The 21,915-nt window shown below is 68.4% G+C and overlaps 2 protein-coding genes across 3 annotated transcripts; both read left to right on the top strand.

Annotated features, from left to right (window-relative positions):
• The first annotated feature begins 299 nt into the window (after nucleotides 1-299).
• Nucleotides 300-17,003, top strand: ESYT1 (extended synaptotagmin 1). The gene is made up of 31 exons (XM_053967313.1): nucleotides 300-575; nucleotides 1,704-1,745; nucleotides 2,728-2,862; nucleotides 3,451-3,524; nucleotides 3,634-3,706; nucleotides 3,805-3,894; nucleotides 5,107-5,162; nucleotides 5,244-5,367; nucleotides 6,871-7,047; nucleotides 8,086-8,168; nucleotides 8,266-8,314; nucleotides 8,397-8,486; nucleotides 8,594-8,686; nucleotides 8,780-8,851; nucleotides 8,951-9,037; nucleotides 10,216-10,365; nucleotides 10,437-10,565; nucleotides 11,405-11,581; nucleotides 12,262-12,344; nucleotides 12,951-12,999; nucleotides 13,739-13,828; nucleotides 14,752-14,847; nucleotides 14,940-15,011; nucleotides 15,105-15,191; nucleotides 15,280-15,426; nucleotides 15,501-15,652; nucleotides 15,759-15,851; nucleotides 15,931-16,062; nucleotides 16,142-16,247; nucleotides 16,340-16,389; nucleotides 16,507-17,003. The coding sequence occupies exons 1-31, from the start codon at nucleotides 300-302 to the stop codon at nucleotides 16,538-16,540; spliced, it is 3,168 nt and encodes a 1,055-aa protein (XP_053823288.1). The 3' UTR covers nucleotides 16,541-17,003.
• A 671-nt stretch (nucleotides 17,004-17,674) lies between these two features.
• Nucleotides 17,675-21,681, top strand: MYL6 (myosin light chain 6). Of its 2 annotated transcripts, XM_053967699.1 has the most exons (7): nucleotides 17,675-17,754; nucleotides 18,044-18,071; nucleotides 19,900-20,043; nucleotides 20,125-20,298; nucleotides 20,845-20,922; nucleotides 21,026-21,064; nucleotides 21,480-21,681. In XM_053967699.1, the coding sequence occupies exons 1-6, from the start codon at nucleotides 17,752-17,754 to the stop codon at nucleotides 21,052-21,054; spliced, it is 456 nt and encodes a 151-aa protein (XP_053823674.1). In that variant the 5' UTR covers nucleotides 17,675-17,751; the 3' UTR covers nucleotides 21,055-21,064; nucleotides 21,480-21,681. The 2 variants fall into 2 exon arrangements, with proteins under 2 accessions (XP_053823674.1, XP_053823675.1); XM_053967700.1 differs by lacking the exon at nucleotides 21,026-21,064.
• The last annotated feature ends 234 nt before the right edge of the window (nucleotides 21,682-21,915 follow it).

Raw genomic sequence — 21,915 nt, forward strand, 5'->3', positions numbered from 1 at the left:
GGGCGTGGCCACCCACGCCCACGGGGCGTGGCCGAGAGTTGGCGGGCGGTCAATGAGTGACGCGTGGGGGGGGCGTGGCCAGGGGAGCCGGGCGGCCAATGGGCGTGGCCAGGAGCTGGCCGGCGTCCAATAGGCGGTGCGTGCCTGCGGAGGGGGCGTGCCCTGGGCTGTGCCGCTCGGCCAATGAGCTCCGCGTGCGTGCCTGGGGCGTGGCCGGGGCGGCGGCGGCGGCGGCGGAGCAGCGGGAGCGGAGCGGGAGCGGAGCGGAGCGGGAGCGGAGCGGGAGCGGAGCGGGAGCGATGGAGCGGCGGAGCGGGCCCGGGCTGGCGCTTCTGGGCGCCTTGGGCCGGCGGCTGCTCTGGGCGCTGCCCGCTTACGCCGCGGGGCTGCTGGGGCTGGGCGCGGGCGCCGTCGTGCTCGCTCTCGCGCTCTACGCGGGCTGGCGGCGGCGGCGGCGCGCCCGGGAGCGCGGGATGCGCGCGGCCGAGCGCCTGCAGCGCGACGAGGAAGCGGCCGTGCGCGCCGCCGCCGCGGCCGCCGGGCTGGGCGCGGCCCGCGGGGAGCTGCCGGCCTGGGTAAGCGGGTGCTCGGGGGCCCCGCAGCGCCGTTATCGCCCGCGGGAAGGGCTCGGCGGAAAGCCCGGGCGGGATCCCCGCACCGGGCACCGCCTCCCCCCCCCCCACCCCGGCGGGACCTGCGGGCTTTGGGAAGCGCAGCCGCCCCCGGTGGGACCTCCGGGCTGGGCGCTGCGCCCTCCCCGGGCCCCCTGAGGCTCCCCCCGGCTCTGCCGCGCTGCGGGCACCGCTTGAGTTCCCCGCACCCCCGGGCGGGTCCCGTTCTCTGCTCCGCTGCGGGCCCCGCTTGGCGCCCCTGGGGACCCCCCCGCACCCCCCCGGGCTTCGCTGCCGCACCTGCCTGGACTCCCCGCCCGGCGGGACCCCCGGGGAGCCCCGACACCCGCGGGACCCCGCCGCACCGAGCCCCGCTGGAGTTGTCCCCGTCAGGGGGACCTCGAGGCACCGCGGGGTCCCCGGTGGGACCCCGGGGCTGTGCCGCGCATCCCGCACCGGCCCCGCTGCGGGACCCCCGGGATCCCCGCTCCCGGTCCCTTCTCTCTGCACAGCAGACCCCGCTGGGGGCTCCCGGGACACCCTGAGCCCCCCCCGGGCATCTCCGGGCGCCGCTGCCCGCTCCGCTCGGCGCTGCTCTCCGGCCGTTCCTTGGGTTTCCCGGTCGGGCGGGGCCGCGCCGAGCCCCACTCGGAGCTGGCGGCCGTGCGGGACCCCCGGGGCCGGGATCGCCGCCCCACCGAGCCCCCCCCGTGGCCGCCCCCCGCTGCCCCCGGGCGGCGTCCCCGCGCTCCGTTGCCCGCAGCGAGGGGACGGCACCGGTACCGCCCGGGCCTTCCGGCAGTGCCGTGACTCACCGGGCCCGGGGGGGCCGTTTCCTGCCAGGCCGAGGGGGGGGCCGTGGCGCCCCTCCCCGCGGTGTCGGGAGGGTCCGGATCCCCTTTCCCGGGACTTCCCCACACCGGGACCCCCCTTTGGGGACCCCCGGGAACGGGCAGGTGTTGGCTGACGGGGCTGAGCGGGGAGGCAGCGGGAGGTTGGGGAAACTGAGGCACGGGGCCGGGAGGGGGCCGTGTCCTCGGCGGTCCCGGGCGGCCCCCCCACCCCGGGCTCAGGGCCCCCCCTGTCCCCCAGGTCAGCTTCCCGGATGTGGAGCGGGCGGAATGGCTCAACAAGGTGAGGCGTCCGTGTGTCCGGCCCGCGCCGCGCCCTGCGCCGCCTCCCGCCGCTCCCGCATCCCTCCGGCGCCCCCGGGCCCTCCGCCATCCCTCCGCCATCCCTCCATCCCTCCTGGCCTCTTCCCTTCCCTCCCTCCTCCATCCCTCCTGCGTCCCTCCTTCGTCCCTCCCTCCCTCCTCCATCCTTCCTTCCTTCCCTCCCTCCTGCATCCTTCCATCCCTCCTGGCCTCTTTCCATCCCTCCCTCCTCCCTCTCTCTCCATCCCTCAATCCCTCCCTCCCTCCCTCCCTGCGTCCTTCTGTCCATCTCTGCCTCTGTCCCTCCCTCCGTCCATCTCCCCATCCCCCTGTGTCCATTCCCAGTGTCCATCCCTCCATCCCCGGCGTCCATCTCTCCATTCCCTGTGTCCATTCCTGGATCTTGTGTCCACCCCTCCATTCAAACCCCACTGTCCATCCCTTGTCCATCCCTCCACTCCCCATGTCCATCCCTCTGTCCATCCCTTGTGTCCATCCCTCCATTCCCTCTGTCCATCTCTCCTTCCCTTGCCCCCCCACCATGTCCATCCCTCCATCCCCAGTGCCCCCACTGTGTCCATCTGTCCATCCCCCGTGTCCATCTGTCCATCCCCCGTGTCCATCTGTCCATCCACTGTGTCCATCCCTCCATCCCCAGTGTCCCCCCTGTGTCTATCTGTCTGTCCCCATGTCCATCCCTCCATCCCCTGTGTCCATCTGTCCATCCCTCTGTCCCCATGTCCATCCCTCCATCCCTCTGTCCATCCTATGTCTATCCATCCATCCCATGTCCCCATGTCCATGCGTCTGTCCTGTGTCTGTGCATCCATCCCCGTGTCCGTCCCCGTGTCCGTGTGTCCATCCCCGTGTCTGTGTGTCCATCCTGTGTCCGTGTGTCCATCCCCGTGTCCGTGTGTCCATCCCGTGTCCGTGTGTCCATCCCGTGTCCGTGTGTCCGGCAGGTGCTGGCGCAGGCCTGGCCGTTCCTGGGCCAGTTCCTGGAGAAGCTGCTGCAGGAGAGCGTGGCCCCGGCCATCCGCGCCTCCAGCGCCCACCTGCAGACCTTCACCTTCACCAGGGTGGACGTGGGCCAGAAGGTGACCCCCAAAACCCCCCCGAAACCCCCCCGGGACCCCCAAAACCGCTCCAACCCCTCCCCGATCCCCCGGGGACCCCCCAAAACCCCTCCGATCTCCCAGGACCCCCAAAACCTCTCCAATCCTCACATACTGCCCTAATCCCCCAGGACCCCCCCAAATCCCCTCTAACCCCCCCCCCCCAGTCCTCCAGGACCCCCCAAAATCCCCTCTAACCCCCCCGATCCCCTAGGACCGCCTAAAATCCCCTCCAAACCCTCCCGATACCCCTATACCACCCTAAACCCCCTAGGACCCCCCTCACCCCTCCCAGGACCCCCCTAAATCCCCCCTAAACCCCTTCCAGGACCCTCTAAACCCCCCCAGACCCCCCCATGTGGGCGATCCCCCCCTCCCCACACAGCTGGCAGCGGCTGGGGGGGTCCAGGGGGGCCCCACCTGGCGATTTTGGGGGTCTGGGGGCATCCGGAGGGGTCCCCACCTTCACCCACCACGACCTAGAACCCCTCACCCACCCACCCCGAGCCCCCCCTCCCCAAATTACCGTGAGACCCCCCCCCCCAAAATCCCAACTCGACCCCCCCGCAGCCCCTCCGTGTCCTGGGGGTCCGAGCCCACCCTGGAACCCACAACAAGCAAATCCTGCTGGACCTCAACATCAGGTGAGCCACCTGGGGGGGGGCGGGGGGGTCTCTGCTGCCCCCCCCCGCGCTGGGGAGGGGTCCGGGGGGGTCGTGGTGACGCCCCCCCCCCCATATTTTGTCCCCTCAGCTACGTGGGTGACGTCCAGATCGACGTGGAGGTGAAGAAGTTCTTCTGCAAGGCGGGGGTGAAGGGGATGCAGGTGAGGGTGGGGGGGGTTTTGGGGGGGTGGGGGTGGTCCTGGGGGGGGGGGTCACAGGTCATCCTGACCCCCCCCCACACCCCCCCCCCCCCCCGCAGCTCCACGGGATGCTCCGGGTCATCCTGGAGCCCCTCCTGGGGGAGGCGCCCATCGTGGGGGCGCTCACCATGTTCTTCATCCGCCGCCCGGTGAGTTCGGCACCGGGACCCCCCCCGAAAAAAGGAACGGGAACCCCCCCGGAAAAAAAGGAACGGGAACCCCCCCCCAAAAAAAGGAATGGGAACCCTCCCCAAAAAAAGGAACGGGAACCCCCCTCAAAAAAAGGAACGGGAACCCCCTCAGCCCACAACGGGGGTGACCCCCCCCCCGAAAAAAGGAACGGGAACCCCCCCCGAAAAAAAGGAACGGGAACCCCCCCCAAAAAAAGGAATGGGAACCCTCCCCGAAAAAAAAGGAACGGGAACCCCCCCAGCACACAACGGGGGTGACCCCCCCCAAAAAAGGAACGAGACCTCCCCCCAAAAAAAGGAACGGGAACCCCCCCCGAAAAAAGGAATGGGAACCCCCCCCCCCAAAAAAAAGGAATGGGAACCCCCCAGCACACAACGGGGGTGACCCCCCCCCGAAAAAGGAACGAGACCCCCCCCAAAAAAAGGAATGGGAACCCCCCCAGCACACAACGGGGGTGACCCCCCAAAAAAAAGGAACGGGAACCCCCCCAGGACATAGCGGGGGTGCCCTCCCCCAAAAAAAGGCCCGGAAGCCCCCCGGGACACAGTGGGGATTACCCCCCCACCCCCAAAAAAATGAATGGGAACCCCCCCGGGACACAGCGGGGGTGCCCCCCCAAAAAAATAAAAGGACCAGAACCTCAAGAACACAGCAGGGGTGCCCCCCCCCCAAAAAAAGGAACGGGAACCCCCCCGGGATACAGCGGGGGTGCCCCACCCAAAAAAACCAGAACCTGAAACCCCTCCCCAGGACACCTGGGGGTCTTCCCACCCAAAAAGGACCCCAGACTCTCCCCAGCACACCCCGGGGGTGTCGCCCCAGACCTTGAAACCCCCCCAGGACACACCAGGGGTCCTCCCCCCCAAAAACAGGATCAGAATTCCCCCCCCCAGCACACACTGAGGATTCCCCCCCTCCAAAAAAGGGACCCCAGACCCCCCAAAAAGGACCCCAGACCCCCCCCCAGCACACCCCGGGAGTGCCCCCCCCCAAACCCAGACCTTGAAACCCCCCCAGGACACACGGGGGTCCTCCCTCCTCAAAAAAGGACCCCAGACCCCCCCCCCAAAAAAGGGACCCCACACCCCCCAGCACACAACGAGGATCCCCCCCCCAAAAAAAACGGACCCCAGACCCCCCAGAACCCCTCTGACCCCACCCCATTCCAGACGCTGGACATCAACTGGACAGGGATGACCAACCTGCTGGACATCCCCGGGCTCAGGTGAGCCCCACCCTGGTTCGGGCCCCCCCCCCCCCCCCGGGACCCCCCCGGGACCCCCGTGACCCTCTGCCCCCTCCCCAGCTCCATGTCGGACACGCTGATCATGGACAGCATCGCCTCCTACCTGGTGCTGCCCAACCGGCTCCTGGTGCCGCTGCTGCCCGACCTGCCCGAGGCCGCGCGGCTCCGCTGGCCCCTGCCGCGGGTGAGGCTGCCGGGGGGGTCCCCGGGGGGCTCCTGACCCCCCCATTTTCCTCTTCTGACCTCCCCCATTTTCCTCTTCTGACCCCTCCATTTTCCTTTTTCCCCCCATTTTCCTCTTCTAACCCCCCCATTTTCCTTTTTCCCCCATTTTCCTCTTCTGCCCCCCCATTTTCCTCTTCTGACCCCCCCATTTCCCTCTTCTAACCCCCCCATTTTCCTCTTCTGACCCCCCCATTTTCCTTTTTCCCCCGATTTTCCTCTTCTGAACCCCCCATTTTCCCCTTCTGACTCCCCCACTTTCCTTTTCCCCCCCATTTTCCCCTTCTGACTCCCCCGTTTTCCCCTTTTCCCACCCACGTTTTCCCCAACTCCCCCATTTTCCCCTTCTGACCCCCCCATTTTCATTTCCCCCTCCATTTTCCTCTCCCCCCCCCATTTTCCTCTCCCCCCCCCCATTTTCGCCTTCTTCCCCTCTTATTCCTCCCTTCCCTCTCCCCCCGTTTTCCCCTTTCCCCCATCATGTCCCTCCTCCATTTCTCTGTCACCGCCTGTCCCAGGGCTCGTGTCCCCCCCTCGCTGTCCCCTCCCAGGGGCCGTGTCCCCCACTGTCCCCTGCTGTCCCCGTGTCCCCGGGGTGTGGTGCGGGTGACGCTGCTGGCCGTGTCCCCTTGCAGTGACCCCTGGTGACCCCCGTGTCCCCCCGGTGTCCCCCCGGTGTCCCCAGGGCGTGGTGCAGGTGACGCTGCTGGCCGTGTCCCTCTGCAGTGACCCCTCTCGGGGCCGTGTCCCTTTGCAGTGACCCCCGGTGACCCCGCTGTCCCCTCGGTGACCCCCGTGTCCCCCCGGTGTCCCCAGGGCATGGTGCGGGTGACGCTGGTGGCCGTGTCCCCTTGCAGTGATCCCCAGTGACCCCGGTGTCCCCTCGGTGACCCCGGTGTCCCCCCGGTGTCCCCAGGGCGTGGTGCAGGTGACACTGCTGGCCGTGTCCCTTTGCAGTGACCCCCGGTGACCCCGCTGTCCCCTCGGTGACCCCCGTGTCCCCCCGGTGTCCCCAGGGCGTGGTGCGGGTGACGCTGGTGGCCGTGTCCCCTTGCAGTGACCCCTGCTGACCCGGCTGTCCCCTCGGTGACCCCACTGTCCCCCCTGTGTCCCCCCGGTGTCCCCAGGGCGTGGTGCGGGTGACGCTGCTGGCTGTATCCCCCTGTAGTGACCCCCAGTGACCTGGCTGTCCCCTCGGTGACCCCCGTGTCCCCCCGGTGTCCCCGGGGTGTGGTGCGGGTGACGCTGCTGGCCGTGTCCCCTTGCAGTGACCCCTGGTGACCCTGCTGTCCCCCTGGTGACGCTGCTGGCCGTGTCCCCCTGCAGTGATCCCCAGTGACCCCGGTGTCCCCCCGGTGTCCCCAGGGCGTGGTGCGGGTGACGCTGGTGGCTGTATCCCCCTGTAGTGACCCCCGGTGACCTGGCTGTCCCCTCGGTGACCCCCGTGTCCCCCCGCTGTCCCCAGGGCGTGGTGCGGGTGACGCTGGTGGCCGCGCGGGCGCTGCGCTGCAAGGATCGCTTCATGGGCGGGCTCGTGGAGGGCCGCTCGGACCCGTACGCGGTGCTGCGCGTGGGGACACAGGCGGCCACCAGCCGCGTCATCGGCGACAACAACGACCCCCGCTGGGACGAGGTGTACGAGGTGAGCGGGCACCGACAGACGGACAGGGGACGGACAGAGGGACAGGGGGACGGGGGGACGGACACAGGGACAGAGGGATGGACATAGGGACAGAGGGACAGGGGGACGGACACAGGGACATAGGGACAGAGGGACAGGGGGACGGACACAGGGACAGAGGGACAGAGGGACAGGGGGACGGACACAGGGACAGAGGGACGGGGGGACGGACACAGGGACAGAGGGATGGACATAGGGACGGAGGGACAGGGGGACGGACACAGGGACAGAGGGACAGAGGGACGGACACAGGGACAGAGGGAGGGATGAACAGAGGGATGGACAATGGGGAAAGAGGAATGGACAGAGGGACAGGGGGACGGGGGGACGGACACAGGGACAGAGGGATGGACAATGGGGACAGAGGGACAGGGGGACCGACAGAGGGACAGAGGGACGGACACAGGGACGGAGAGAGGGATGGACAGAGGGATGGACAATGGGGAAAGAGGAATGGGCAGAGGGACAGAGGGACGGACAGAGGGACAGAGGGAGGGAGAGAGGGACGGACAGAAGGATGGACAATGGGGACAGAGGGAATGGAGGGATGGACAGAGGGACAGACAGTGGTGACAGAGGGACAGAGGGACCGACAGAGGGACAGAGGAATGGAGGAACGGACAGAGGGATGGACAGTGGGGACAGAGGGAGGGAGGGATGGACAATGGGAGTGGAGGGACAGACAGAGGGACAGAGGGACGGACAATGGGAACGGAGGGATGGACAGAAGGAGGGACAGTGGGGACAGAGGGACGGACGGTGGGGATGGAGGGACGGACGTGGGATGGACAGAAGGCTGCAGGGAGAGGGGGACCTGCAGAGTCCCCCCATGTCCTCCCTGGCGCTCTGAGCGTCCCCAGCGGGGCCGTGGGGACAGGGACACCCCGACCCCCCGGGTGGGACACGGGGACCCCCCAGCGGGGCCGTGGGGACAGGGACACCCCGACCCCCCGGGTGGGACACGGGGACCCCCCCCCAGCCGCCGCTGTCCCCCCCCAGTTCATGGTGCACGAGGTGCCGGGCCAGGAGCTGGAGGTGGAGCTGTTCGACAAAGACCCCGACAAGGACGATCTCCTGGGCAGGTGAGGGGGGGCCCGCACCCCGAATTTGTGGAGGGGGCTGCTCCCCACCCCCGTCCAACCCACCCCCTCCCCAAATTCCTGGTGTTTCCCACCCCAGGATGAAGCTGGACCTCGGGGAGGTGCTCAAAGCACGGGTGATGGAGGAGGTGGGTGCTGGGGGGAGGGGGCAGGGACGGGGCGGGTTTTGGGGTGCGGGGGGGGGGTCGCGCTGACGCCCCCTCCCCCCAGTGGTTCCCGCTGCAGGAGGGGGGGCAGGGCCGGCTCCACCTGCGCCTGGAATGGCTCTCGCTGCTCTCCGACGCCTCCAAGCTGGACCAGGTCAGTGCCGGGGGGATTTTGGGGTTCAGCTGTGGTCGGGGGGGGGGGGGGGGTTCTGCCCCATCCGACCCCCCCCCATTTTTGGCGCGACCCCCCCCCCACCTCAGGTTTTGGAGAGGAACCGGACAATCGTGGCCAAACCCGACCCCCCCTCCGCCGCCATCCTGGTCGTGTACCTGGACAGGGCTGAGGGGCTGCCCGTGAGTCTGGGGGGGTTTGGGGGGGTCCTGGGCACTGCCCGGGGGGGGGTTCAGAGGTGGGGGACCCCCCCCTGACCCCCCGTTTTTGCGCAGGTAAGGAAGCCAGGCAAGGAGCCAAACCCCGTGGTTCAGGTGTCGGTGCAGGACGTCACGAGGGAGAGCAAGGTGGGAGGGGGTCAGGGGGGTTTTGGGGGGGTTTTGGGGGGTTTTGGGGGGTTTGGGGGGTTTGGGGGGGGGTCTGACCTGAGCCCCCCCCCCCCCCAGGTGGTCTGCAACACCTCGGCCCCCGTCTGGGAAGACGCTTTCCGCTTTTTCCTGCACGACCCCCGGAACCAGGACGTGGATTTCCAGGTGAGACCCCAAAACCTCGTCTCCGTGTCCCGCTGGTTCCCCAGGATCCCCCAAATCCCCCCAAGTCCCCCCAGATCCCCCCAAATCCCCACTCCTGTGTCCTCCCCAAACCCTCCAACCCCTCTCTTTCCCCCCATTTTTTTCCCCACCTTTTCCCCCCTTCCCCTTCTTTTTCTCTCCCTTTTCCATGCCCCATTCTCCCCTTCTTCCCCCTTTTTCTTCTCTTCCCCCCTCCTTTCCTTTTCCCCCCTCTTTTTCCCTTTCCCCCTCTTTTCCCCCCAATTTCCCTCCTTTTTCTCCTCTTCCCCCCTCCTTTATCCTTTTTTTCCCCCCTCCTTTCCCCCTCCCTTCCCCCTGCTTTTTCCCCTTTTTTCCCCATTTTCTCCCTTTCCCCTTTCACACACTTTATCCCCTTTTCCCCCTTTCCCCCCTCTTTCCCTCATTTTCCCCTTTTCCCCCCTTTTTTCCCTTCCCTTTCCCTCCCCTTTCCCCCCCTTTTTCCCCATTTTTCCCCTTTTTCCCCCAATTTCCCTCCTTTCCCCCCCGCTCCTCCCCTACCCCTCCATATTTCCCCCTTCTCCCTTCCCCTCTCCACCCCGCTGTGTCCCCGCAGTGTCCCCACAGTGTCCCCGCACTGTCCCCGCAGTGTCCCCGCTGTGTCCCCGCAGTGTCCCCACAGTGTCCCCACAATGTCCCCGCAGTGTCCCCTAAATGTCCCCACAGTGTCCCCGCACTGTCCCCGCACTGTCCCCGCAGTGTCCCCACTGTCCTCACTGTCCCTGCTGTGTCCCCGCAGTGTCCCCGCAGTGTCCCCACAGTGTCCCCACAATGTCCCCGTAGTGTCCCCTAAATGTCCCCACAGTGTCCCCACAGTGTCCCCGCAGTGTCCCCGCAGTGTCCCCGCTGTCCTCACTGTCCCTGCTGTGTCCCCGCAGTGTCCCCGCAGTGTCCCCACTGTCCTCACTGTCCCTGCAGTGTCCCCGCAGTGTCCCCTAAATGTCCCCACAGTGTCCCCACAGTGTCCCCACAATGTCCCCACAGTGTCCCCGCAGTGTCCCCGCAGTGTCCCCGCAGTGTCCCCATTATCCCCACAATGTCCCTGCAGTGTCCCCGCAGTGTCCCCGCTGTCCCCGCAGTGTCCCCACAGTGTCCCCACAGTGTCCCCGCTGTCCCCGCAGGTGAAGGACGACCCCCGCCAGGCCCCTCTGGGCTCGCTGTCGCTGCCGCTGTCGCGGCTCCTGCAGTCGCCGTCGCTGTCGCTGGCCGAGCCCTTCCCGCTGCAGCGCTCGGGGCCGGGGGCGCGCCTGCACCTCCAGCTGGTGCTGCGGGTGAGGAGGGGGCTCGGGGGGGGTCCCGGGGGGGGGTTTGGGGGGTCCTGCTGACCCCCACCCCCCTCCAGGTGTTGTTCCCGGAGCCCCCCGAGCCCGGCGAGGCCACCCCGGGACAAGTGGAGCCCCCCAAAAGTGACATCGAGGGACCCCCCCCCAGACCGAGCCGGGCCAGCCCCGACCCCCGGTTCGGCACCGAGGTGGGGAGGGGTCCTGGGGGGGTCCCGAGGGGGTCCTGGGGGGAGTCCCGAGGGGGTCTTGGGGGTCAAGATGGGGGTCTTGGAGGGGATCCTGGGGAGTCCTGGGGGGTCCTGGGGGTGAGGATGGGGGTCCTGGGGATGAGGAGGGGGGTCTTGGTGGGGGTCCGGGGGGGGTCCTGGGGGTTCCTGGGGTCAGGATGGGGGTCCTGGGGGGTCCTGGGGGGGTCGGGAGGGGTCCTGGGGTTGAGGATGGGGGTCTTGGGGGGTCGGGGGGGGTCCCGAGGAGGTCTTGGGGGGGGGGGGGTCCTGGTGATCAGGATGGGGGTCCTGGGGGGGGGGGGTCTAGGGGCGTTGGTCGGTCGCCCCCCAGCAGCTCTTGGTGGTCCCGGGGGGTTCGGGGGCTCCTGGTGGTCCCAGGGGGTTCAGGGGTGCCCTGGGGTGTCCTGTGCTGTCGGTAGCCCCCCGGCAGCTCCCGGTGGCCCCGGGGGGTTTCGGGTGGTCCCGGTGGTCCCGGGGGGTTCAGGGGTGCCCTGGGGTGTCCAGTGCCATTGGTGGCCCCCTGGCAGCTTGCGGTGGTCCCAGGGGGGGTTTGGGGAGTCCCAGTGTCCCAGGGGGTTTCGGGTGGTCCCGGTGGTCCAGGAAGGGTTTGGGTGGTCCCGGTGGTCCCGGGGGGTTCAGGGGTGCCTGGGGTGTCCTGTGCCGTCGGTAGCCCCCCGGCAGCTCTTGGTGGTCCCGGGGGTTTTCGGGTGTTCCCGGTGGTCCCGGGGGGTTCAGGGGTGCCCGGGGGTGTCCGGTGCCGTCGGTAGCCCCCCGGCAGCTCCCGGTGGCCCCGCGTGCAGCGCGTGCTGCGGATCCACCTGCTGGAGGCGGAGGATTTGGTGGCCAAGGACCAGCGGCTCGGGGGGCTCGTGCGGGGCCGCTCGGACCCCTACGCCAAGGTCCGCGCGGGCGGGAGGAGCTTCCGCAGCCGCGTGGTGCGCGAGGAGCTGAACCCGCGCTGGAACGAGAGCTACGAGGTACCGGGAAACTGAGGCACGGCACGGGGAAACTGAGGCACGGCACGGGGGGGCTGAGGTACCGGGAAACTGAGGTACCGGGAAACTGAGGCGCACGGCATGGGGAAACTGAGGCACGGCACAGCATGGGGGGGGAACTGAGGGACAGGGGAAACTGAGGCACGGGAGGGGAACGGAGGGACAGGGGAAACTGAGGTACCGGGAAACTGAGGCACGGCACGGCTGAGGGGGGGACTGAGGTACCGGGAAACTGAGGCACGGCATGGAAGGGGGAAAACTGAGGCATGGCACAGGAAGGGGGAGGAAACTGAGGCATGGCACGGGGAAACTGAGGGACGGGGAAAACTGAAGTACCAGGAAACTGGGGGAGGGAAACTGAGGCACGGGGGTGGTTCTGGAACAGGAAACTGTGGCACAGCAAGGGGGGGAGACTGAGGCACGGGGGAAACTGAGGCACGGGAGGAGGGGAAACTGAAGCCTGGCAGGGAAACTGAGGCACGGGGGGGGGGCACTCGGGGGTGCCGGAAGGGGAAACTGAGGCACGGGAGGGGAAACTGAGGCACGGGAGGGTTCTGGAAGGTGAAATTGAAGCACAGCAGGGAAACTGAGGCACGGGGAAACTGAGGCACCGTAAGAACATCGAACTGTAATGATCAGTAATTTGAATTTTTTGTCCCCAGGTGATCGTGGACGACGTCCCCGGGCAGGACGTGGAGTTCGAGCTCTTCGACAAGGACATCGACAAGGACGATTTCCTGGGCCGGTGGGGAGTTTTGGGGGTGGTTCGGGGGGATTTTGGGGTGTCAGGGGGGATTTGTGCCGTCAAAAAAAAATTTGGGGGGGGCTGAGGAGAATTTAGGGGGTCAAGAGGGGTTTTGGGGGGGTTTGGGGGAATTTTGGGGAGTTTTGGGGGGGGTTGGGGGGTTTTGGGGGGTTTGGAAGGTTTTTTGGGGGGTTGGGGGAATTTTTGGGGGGTTTTGGGTGGGTTTTGGGGCGCTTTGAGGGGAGTTTTGGGGGGGTTTGGGAGATTTTTGGGGGGGTTTTAGGGATTTTGGGGAATTTTGGTGGGTTTTGGGTTTTTTGGGGGGGTTTTGGGGATTTTGGGGAATTTTGGGAGGTTTTGGGTTTTTTGGGGGGGGGTGGGGTGTTTTGTGGGATTTTGGGGTTTTTGGGAATTTTGGGGAATTTTGGGGGATTTTGGGGAATTTTGGGGGATTTTGGGGAATTTTGGGGGTTTTGGGGGTTTTTGGGGGGTTTGGGGGGTTTTGGGGGTTTTGGGGAATTTTGGGGTTTTTGGGGAGTTTGGGGGGGTTTGGGGGGGTTTGGGGTTTTTTTTTGGGGAGGGGGTCTCACCCCGTGCCCCCCCCAGGTGCAAGGTGCCCCTGAGGAGGGTCCTGAGCGGCCGCGTCGTGGATGAGGTGGGGGAGGGGCTGGGGGGGGGCATTGAGGGGGGGGTCACCGAGGGGGGGGGGTCACACCCGGGGGGGGGTTATTGGGGTGGGGTCTCACCGATGGGGGGGGTCTCATGGAGTGAGGGGGGGTCTCAGGAATGGGGGTGTCCCATCAAGGCAGGTCTCACCTGGGGGGGTTTATAAGGGGGGGGGGTCTTACTTTGGGAGGGCCTCAAGAGGGGGGGGTCTCATGGATGGGGGGGGGTCTCACCAATGGTGGGGTCTCACAAAGTGAGGGGGGGTCTCACTGAGGGGGGGTCTCATGGATTGGGGGGCTCTCAGTGCTGGGGGGTCTCCCAAAGGGAGGGGGGGTCTCACAATGAGGGTCTCACAAAGTGAGGGGGGGTCCTCACCGTTTATGGGGGGGTCATGGATTTGGGAGGGTCTCCCCTCTGGGGGGTCTCCCAAAGTGGGGGGAGTCTCACTGAGGGGGGGTCTCATGGATTGAGGGGGGGTCTCACTGAGGGGGGGCCCAGAGCGGGGGGTCTCACTGAGGGGGGGTCTCATGGATTGAGGGGGGGTCTCACTGAGGGGGGGCCCAGAGCGGGGGGTCTCATGGATTCAGGGGGGGTCTCACTGAGGGGGGGTCTCACTGAGGGGGGGTCCCAGAGCGGGGGGTCTCACTGAGGGGGGGTCTCATGGATTGAGGGGGGGTCTCACTGAGGGGGGGCCCAGAGCGGGGGTCTCACGCGGGTGCCCCCCGCAGTGGCTGCCGCTGCAGGACGTGCGCTCGGGCCGGCTCCACGTGCGCCTGGAGAGCCTGGAGCCGCGGGGGAGCCCCGCGCTGCTCGAGCGGGTACCGACCTAAATCCATCCCACAGACCCCAAACACATCCCACAGGACCTAAATCCATCCCACAGACCCCAAACACATCCCACAGGACCTAAATCCATCCCACAGGACCTAAATACATCCCACAGACCCCAAATCCCCATCCCACAGACCCCAAACCCATCCCACAGACCCCAAATACATCCCACAGGACCTAAACACATCCCACAGACCCCAAACACATCCCACAGGACCTAAACACATCCCACAGGACCTAAATACATCCCACAGACCCCAAACACATCCCACAGACCCCAAACACGTCCCACAGGACCTAAATCCATCCCACAGACCCCAAATCTATCCTACAGGACCTAAACACATCCCACAGGACCTAAATCCATCCCACAGACCCCAAATTCATCCCACAGGACCTAAACACATCCCACAGGACCTAAATACATCCCACAGACCCTAAACACATCCTACAGACCCCAAACACATCCCACAGACCCTAAATACGTCCTACAGACCCCAAACACATCCCACAGACCCTAAATACATCCTACAGACCCCAAAAACATCCCACAGACCCCAAATCCCCATCCCACAGACCCCAAACCCATCCCACAGACCTCAAATTCATCCCACAGACCCCAAATTCATCCCATCCCTTTCCCCGCATTCTCTCCCCGCCATCCCCTCCCTCCCGGGGGTCTCCCCCCCCTCGGTGCGACCCCCGACCCACCCAAACCCCCTCCCCACGAACCCCAAACGCCCTCCCCACAGACCACAAACCCCACTCCGCCACCTCCATCCCATTCTCTGCCCCCCCATCCCCGCCCTCCCGGGGGTCTCCCCGCCCCGCGGCGACCCCCGGTGCGACCCCCGCCCCGGTGCGACCCCCGGTGCGACCCCCGGTGCGACCCCCGCCCCGCTTCCCGCAGGTGCTGCACACCAACAGCCTCCTGCAGCCCGCCCGCGGCGAGGAGCTCTCGGCCGCGCTGCTCTGCGTCTTCCTGGACCGAGCCGCCGAGCTGCCGGTGAGAGGAGACCCCCGAGTGTCCCCAGATGTCCCCAAATGTCCCCAAATGTCCCCAAATGTCCCCAGCGTGACCCCCGCCGTGTCCCCCAGCTCCGGAAGGGCTCCAAGCCCCCCGCGGCCCTCGCCAGCCTGGCCGTGCGCGATGTCTCCTTCAAGACCAAGGTGAGGCGCGGTGAGGAGGGGGGGCTCGGGGAGGATTTTTGGGGGGGGGGGGGTTCGGAGGGTCTCTCACCCCCTGCCGCTCCCCCCTCCCAGACCTGCGCCCCCTCCACGGAGCCCGTGTGGGATGAAGGCTTCTCCTTCCTCATCAAGCGGCCGCACGCCGAGTCGCTGGAGCTGCAGGTCCGGCCCCGTGCCCGGGGCGGGGGTCCCGCCCCGCCGCCCCCCGGGGGTCCCGCGCGGGGGTCGCTGAGCTGCGCTGTGCCCGCAGGTGAAGGACGAAGGCGGGCAAGCCCTGGGCACCTTCAGCTTGCCGCTGGCCCAGCTGCTGGCCCAGGAGGGGCTGGCGATGGACGGCTGGGTGCCGCTGGCCGGGGGCGGCGCCGGCGCTCAGCTCCTGCTGCGGGCGCAGCTCGGGGTGAGTGGGGGTCCCGGGGAGGGGGGTGGGGGGCGAGGGGAGACCCCCCCCTGACCGCGCCGCTCCCCCGCCAGGTGCTGGTGTCGCAGCAGGTGGAGGAGAGGGCTGCCAGCAGAGTCCCCGAGGGGGGGGACACGGAGCCGCGGGAGGAGGAGGAGGAGAAAGGGGATGAAGATGAGGAGCGCGGGGCGGGGGGGCTGCGCCAGCGCCTGCCCCCGGCGGACAGGTGGGGACAGGGGGGCTCCAACCCCCCAATTCCCGAATAAGGCCCCAAACCCCGGCCGTGAGGCGCGGGGAGGGGATTTTGGGGTGCTGACCCCGCGCCCCCGCAGCCGCCCCGAGCCCCCGCAGGGTCCGCGGGTGCAGCTCTCGCTGTGGTACCACCAGGAGCAGCGCAAGCTCGTGGCCATCGTGCACGCCTGCAGGTGAGCATGGGCGGGGGGGGCTCCGGGCGGGGCCCCCCGGGGTTGGGACCCCCGAGCTGAGTCCCCGACCCCTCCCCAGGGAGCTGCGGGCGGCGGCCAAGGAGCTGCCGGACCCCTACGTGTCCCTGGTGCTGCTCCCCGACCGCAGCCGCGGCACCAAGAGGAAAACGGGCGTGCAGAAGAGGACCCTGAACCCCGACTTCAACGAGAGGTGAGGAGGTCCCGGGGGGGGTCCCGGCGGGGGTCCCAGGGGGGTCGCAGCGCGGCCCAGCACAGCGCGGTGTGCCCAGGTTCGAGTGGGAGCTGCCCCTGGAGGAAGCGGCGCGGCGCCGGCTGGAGGCCACCGTCAAATCCACCGTGTCCTTCGTGACCCGCGAGAAGGAGGCGCTGGGCAAGGTCCGGGGGGGTCCCGGGGGGGGGTCCTGGGGAGGGTTTGGGGGGTTTTGGGGGTGCCGGGGGAGCCCCCCTGAGCCTTTGGTCCCCCGCAGCTCCAGCTGGACCTGGCACAGGTGGATCTGTCCGAGGGAGAACCGCGCTGGTGAGTGGGGCTGGGGGGGGGGGGGGGCGGGGGTCTGTGGGGTGGGGGAGGACTAGGAGGGGTCTCTGGGGTTGGGGTCCCCCCCGGCACCCCCTCATTTCCCCCCCCCCCATACAGGTACGAGTTGCAGGACGAGCGAAGCATCCCCTAAATCTGGGGACCCCCCGGACCCCCCCAGTCCCCATGGGGAGGGCGAGGGGGGGCCCGGGACCCCCCCGGCTGCTGCCGCCCCCCCCCCCCCCCGACCAAAGACGCGCCGGGCCGGGCCCCCCCCGCGCCCCCCAGACTGTTACGAACCTCGTGCCTTTCACCCCCCACCCCCCGAGCGCCCCCCGGCACCGGGGGGACCCCCGGGGTTGTGTCCCCCGGTGTCCCCCCCCCCCACCAAAGGGGGACGCTTGTTCGAGCTGCTGCTGCCACCGCCGGGACGTCCCCAAGATGTCACCGCCGGGATGTCCCCGGGATGTCGCCGGGATGCCACTGCCGTGATGCCACCACCGTGCCGCCACCGGGATGTCACCGCGCCGCCACCGCCGCGCCCACCGCCTCGCTGCCTTCCCGGGGCTGCGCCCCCGTCCCCCCGCCCCCGCGCTAATAAAGGAGGGAGGACACGGCGGTGGCTTCGTGTGGCCTCGGCGGGTGGGGGTGTCCCCTCTGTCACACCCCCGCGGGTGTCCCCAGCCCGGCGTCCCTGCTGGGCTGGCCCCAGTGGAGAGCGGGGTGTCCCCAAAGCGGGGTCCTTGGGGTGTCCTTTTGGGGTTGTCCTCTGTGGGGAGCGGGGGCTGGGTGTCCCTCATGGGGGTGTCCCCTGAGGGGGTGGGTGGTCCTTGGGGTGTCCCCCGCGGGGTGTCCCCCGTGGGGTCCACTCGCGGGTGACCTCCCTGGGGTGTGGCCGCGGGGTGTCCCCGTGTGATGTCCCCCATGGGGGTGTCCCTGTGGGTGTCCCCCGGTGTGATGTCCCCCGTGGGGGTGTCCCTGTGGGTGTCCCCCGTGGGTTCCAGACACCGAGTGACCTCCCTGAGGTGTCCCCTGGGGTGTCCAGTCGCGGGTGACCTCCGCGTGTGATGTCCCTCCTCTGGGTGTGGCCCTGGGGTGTCCCCGTGTGACGTCCCCCGTGGGGGGGGGGTCCCCGGGCGTTGTCCCCCGTGGGGGGGGGGGTGTCCCCCTCGGTCTGGGGTGTCCCCGTGGGGGGTGGGGGCGACAGCTCCGTGCCCATCTATAGCCAAAACATCCCACGCGGGAAAGGGGCGTGTTCCCGCCCTGCCCCGCCCCCTCATGAATAATTAACACCCTCATTACCGCCGTGACGCAGCCGCGCGGTGACGCCCGAGCGCGCAGGAACGGACGGGAGCGGCCGCCGCCATGGTGGGCACCGGGCACCGGCACCGGGCATCGGCACCGGGAGCGGCCACCGGGACGGGCACCAGGACGGGCACCGGGCCCGGGAGCGGCGGGCGGGGCGGGGGATGCGCGGGCGGGGCGGCGCGGGGGTGCCGGGGCGGGGGTCGCACCGGGGAGAGGTTGGGGCGGGGATGGCGCGGGAGGCACCGGGAGCACCGGGCGGGCACCGAGCGCGGGCGGCCGCTCCATCCGCGGGGGATGGCGCCGCCGGTGCCGCCGCCGGTGCCCGCTGACCGCCGCGCTCTTCCCGCAGTGCGACTTCTCGGAGGAGCAGACCGCGGGTGAGTGACCGGCACCGGGCACCGGGAGCGGAGCCCCCCAAGCTCGGGGCCCGCCGAAGGGACCCCCCCGGCCCGGCCCCGCCGCCCCCGGCGCTTCCTGCGCGGCCTCGGGCGGGGCCTTTCCCGGGGCAAAGTCCGGCCCGGGCGGGGCCGTTCGTACCGGGGGATGGGGGGCTGCGGGACCGGGGGCTGCCGGAGCGGGGGTGCGGGACCGGGACAGGAACCGGCACAGGAACCGGGACAGGAACCGGGACCGGGGGGGTTCGGGCCCCTCCTGCGCAATTTGCCCTTATATGGGCATGGCGCGCGCCGGCCGCGCATTCCTGCGGGGCGGGGCCGGTGGATTCCTGAGCGCTCCCGGTTCCCCGGGACCCGCCGGGCTCCTCCCGGTCCTCCGGGATCCATCGGGCACGCAGCATCCCGAGGGCGGGGGCCCGACCTGCATCCCGGCTGGCGTCGGGTTCCACCGGGAAACCGGATCCCAACGGGAAACCGGATCCTACCGGGGAGCGAAACCCGACCCGCGGCCGGAGAGGGGGGGGGTCTGAAGGGGTGCGGGGTCCCGGGGATGCGGCTCTGGGGTCCCCGAGGTGTTGGGTGGCGGGGGTGGTCCCGGTGTGTCGGGGGTCCCGGAGGTGCTGACATGGGGGTCCCGGTGTCCCGGGGGATCCCGGCAGTGCTGACTCGGTGGTCCCGGTGCTCTGGGGGTCGCGGTGTTGTCACAGGGGGTCCCGGCTGTACTAACACGGGGGTCGGGGTGCCCTGGGCGTGCCGGTGCCCCGGTGGTCACGGCTGTTGAGGGAGGGTCCCGGGCTGTTTGGGGTCCCTGCACGACTGACACGGGGCGGGTCCCGGTGGTCCCGGTGCTGCTGTCATGGGGGTCCCGGTGGGTGTGGGGTCCCTGGGTCACTGACCCGGGGGGGTCCCGGTGTCCCTGTGATGACCCGGAGGGGGTCCTGATGCCCCGGTGCCCCCACATTGACACAGGGAGGGTCCCGGTGGTCCCACACTGACCGGGTGGTCCCGGTGGTCCCACACTGACCGGGGGGTCCCGGTGTTCCCACACTGACCCGGGAGGTCCCGGTGGTCCCACACTGACCTGGGAGGTCCCGGTGGTCCCACACTGACCGGGGGGTCCCGGTGGTCCCACACTGAGCCGGGAGGTCCCGGTGGTCCCGTGCTGACCCGGAGGGGGTCCTGGTGCCCTGGTGTCCCGCACTGGCCGGGGGCGTCCCGGTGGTCCCACACTGACCCGGGGGGTCCCGGTGTTCCCACACTGGCCGGGGGAGTCCCGGTGGTCCCACACTGACTGGGGGGTCCCGGTGTTCCCACACTGGCCGGGGGAGTCCCGGTGGTCCCACACTGACTGGGGGGTCCCGGTGGTCCCACACTGACCCGGGGGGTCCCGGTGTTCCCACACTGGCCGGGGGAGTCCCGGTGTTCCCACACTGGCCGGGGGAGTCCCGGTGGTCCCACACTGACCGGGGGAGTCCCGGTGGTCCCACACTGACCGGGGGGGTCCCGGTGGTCCCGCACTGACCCGGGGGGGTCCCGGTGGTCCCACACTGACCGGGGGGTCCCGGTGGTCCCACACTGACCCGGGAGGTCCCGGTGGTCCCGTGCTGACCCGGAGGGGGTCCTGGTGCCCTGGTGTCCCGCACTGGCCGGGGGCGTCCCGGTGGTCCCACACTGACCGGGGGAGTCCCGGTGGTCCCACACTGACCGGGGGGGTCCCGGTGGTCCCGCACTGACCCGGGGGGGTCCCGGTGGTCCCACACTGACCGGGGGGTTCCCGGTGGTCCCACGCTGACCCGGGGGGCTCCGGCAGAGTTCAAGGAGGCGTTCCAGCTCTTCGACCGCACGGGCGACGGGAAGATCCTGTACAGCCAGTGCGGGGACGTGATGCGGGCGCTGGGCCAGAACCCCACCAACGCCGAGGTCATGAAGGTGCTGGGCAACCCCAAGAGCGATGGTGAGTTGGGGGAGGGATCCCCCCCCTTCCCCGCCCCCTCAGGACCCCCAGGACCCCCAGCCACGCTCCCTGTCCCCGCAGAGATGAACGTGAAGACGCTGAGCTTCGAGCAGTTCCTGCCCATGATGCAGACCATCGCCAAGAACAAGGACCAGGGCTGCTTCGAGGACTACGTGGAGGGGCTGAGGGTGTTCGACAAGGAGGGCAACGGCACCGTCATGGGGGCCGAGATCCGCCACGTCCTCGTCACCCTGGGTGAGCCCCCGGCCCCCTCTGCGAGCCCCCAGACCCCTGGGGTCGCCACCAGGATATGGGAAAGGAGAGGGGGGTTCTGGAGGGCTTGGGGAATGGAGCACCCGAGGTGTGGGATCCTCGGGATTTGGGTGTGGGGTCCTGAGGTGGGGGGGTCTGGGGGGTCCCAGTGGGTTGGGGGTCCTGGAGGTGCTGAGATTGGGGGGGTTCTGGTGCATTGGGGGTCCCAGAGGTGCTGACATTGGGGTGTCCCGGGGTCTTGGTGCTCCTGGAGACACTGATGAGGGGGTCCAGGTGCTCTGGGGGTCTCGGTGCTGCTGACACAGGGGGGGGTCTGGGTGCCCTGAGGGTCCTGGAGGTACCTCAGGGGTCCCAAAGGTGCTGCCAGGGTGGGGGTTTAGGTGCCCTGAGGGTCCTGGAGGTACCTCAGGGGTCCCAAAGGTGCTGCCAGGGTGGGGGTTTAGGTGCCCTGAGGGTCCCAGGGGTTCCCCAGCCAGGACCCCCGGAGTGTCCCCCCCAGCCCCCCAGGGTGACACGGATGTCCCACAGGTGAGAAGATGACGGAGGAGGAGGTGGAGCAGCTCGTGGCCGGGCACGAGGACAGCAACGGCTGCATCAACTACGAAGGTGAGGGCTGGGGGTCCCGGGGGGGTCCCGGGGGGGGTCCCAGGGGGGGTCACCCGCGGCCCCACTCCCTCCCTGACCATCATGTCTCGTTCCTTCCCCCCAGCCTTTGTGCGACACATCTTGTCAGGGTGACGCCGCAGGGGTAACGCCTCCCCCCGCCCCCTCCTCAGTTACTTCCAGTTTTTTTTTTCCATTCCTTCCTTTTTTTTTCTTCCTGCCCTGGTGTCTTTTTTTTTATTTTAATTTTTTTTTTCTTTAATGCAAGGAAAAAAAAAAAAAAAAAAAAAGGCCGCCTGGTCCTGGTTTGTGCTCTCGTCCCTTGGTGCAGCCCCCCTCGTGCCCCCCAACCCCCGCATGCCCCTCTGCATGGAGCCCCCCCTGCGTGCCAGGGCTGGTTTTGGGGAGGGGGCTGCAGGAGCCCCCCCGCCCACGGGGCTGCCGGGTCCTCCCTGCGCTCTTCAGCCGTTTTGACTTTTGGTTTTCCTGCCTCTCTCCGGGATTTGGGGTGGGGGGGCCGGCAGACCCCTCCTCACCCCCCCCTTCTCTTCTCTCCACAGAGCTGGTCCGGATGGTGCTGAGCGGCTGAAGACCCCTCCCCATCATTGTGTCCCCCCCCCAAATCATCTTCTGTCCCCTCCTCACTCAGTTTTGTGCCTTTCCCCTCATTTTCCTGTCACCGCCACCACGTCCCCAAGCCCCCCCTCAGCCCCACCGGCTAAATTATTGCTCCACAGCATCCAATAAATTCTCCGAATGGTCGTTGTGCCCCCCACCTCGTGTGTGTGTCCCCCCCCCACCCCGCCTCCAGACAGACCCAGCACCAGCAGGCCGCTTCTTCCCGCCCCGGGGACTTGGAATTTTTATTTTTATTGGTTTTTTAAAAAAAGAAACAAACGGAAAAAAAAAAAACCAAAAAAACAAAACAAAACCAAAAAAGGGAGGAGGAGGAGGAGGAGGAGGAGGAGGAGCTGGGAGGGGAGGTCGAGGTGGGGT

This window comes from Vidua chalybeata, chromosome 30 (assembly GCF_026979565.1).
Source record: "Vidua chalybeata isolate OUT-0048 chromosome 30, bVidCha1 merged haplotype, whole genome shotgun sequence".
NCBI classification, from domain to species: domain Eukaryota; kingdom Metazoa; phylum Chordata; class Aves; order Passeriformes; family Viduidae; genus Vidua; species Vidua chalybeata.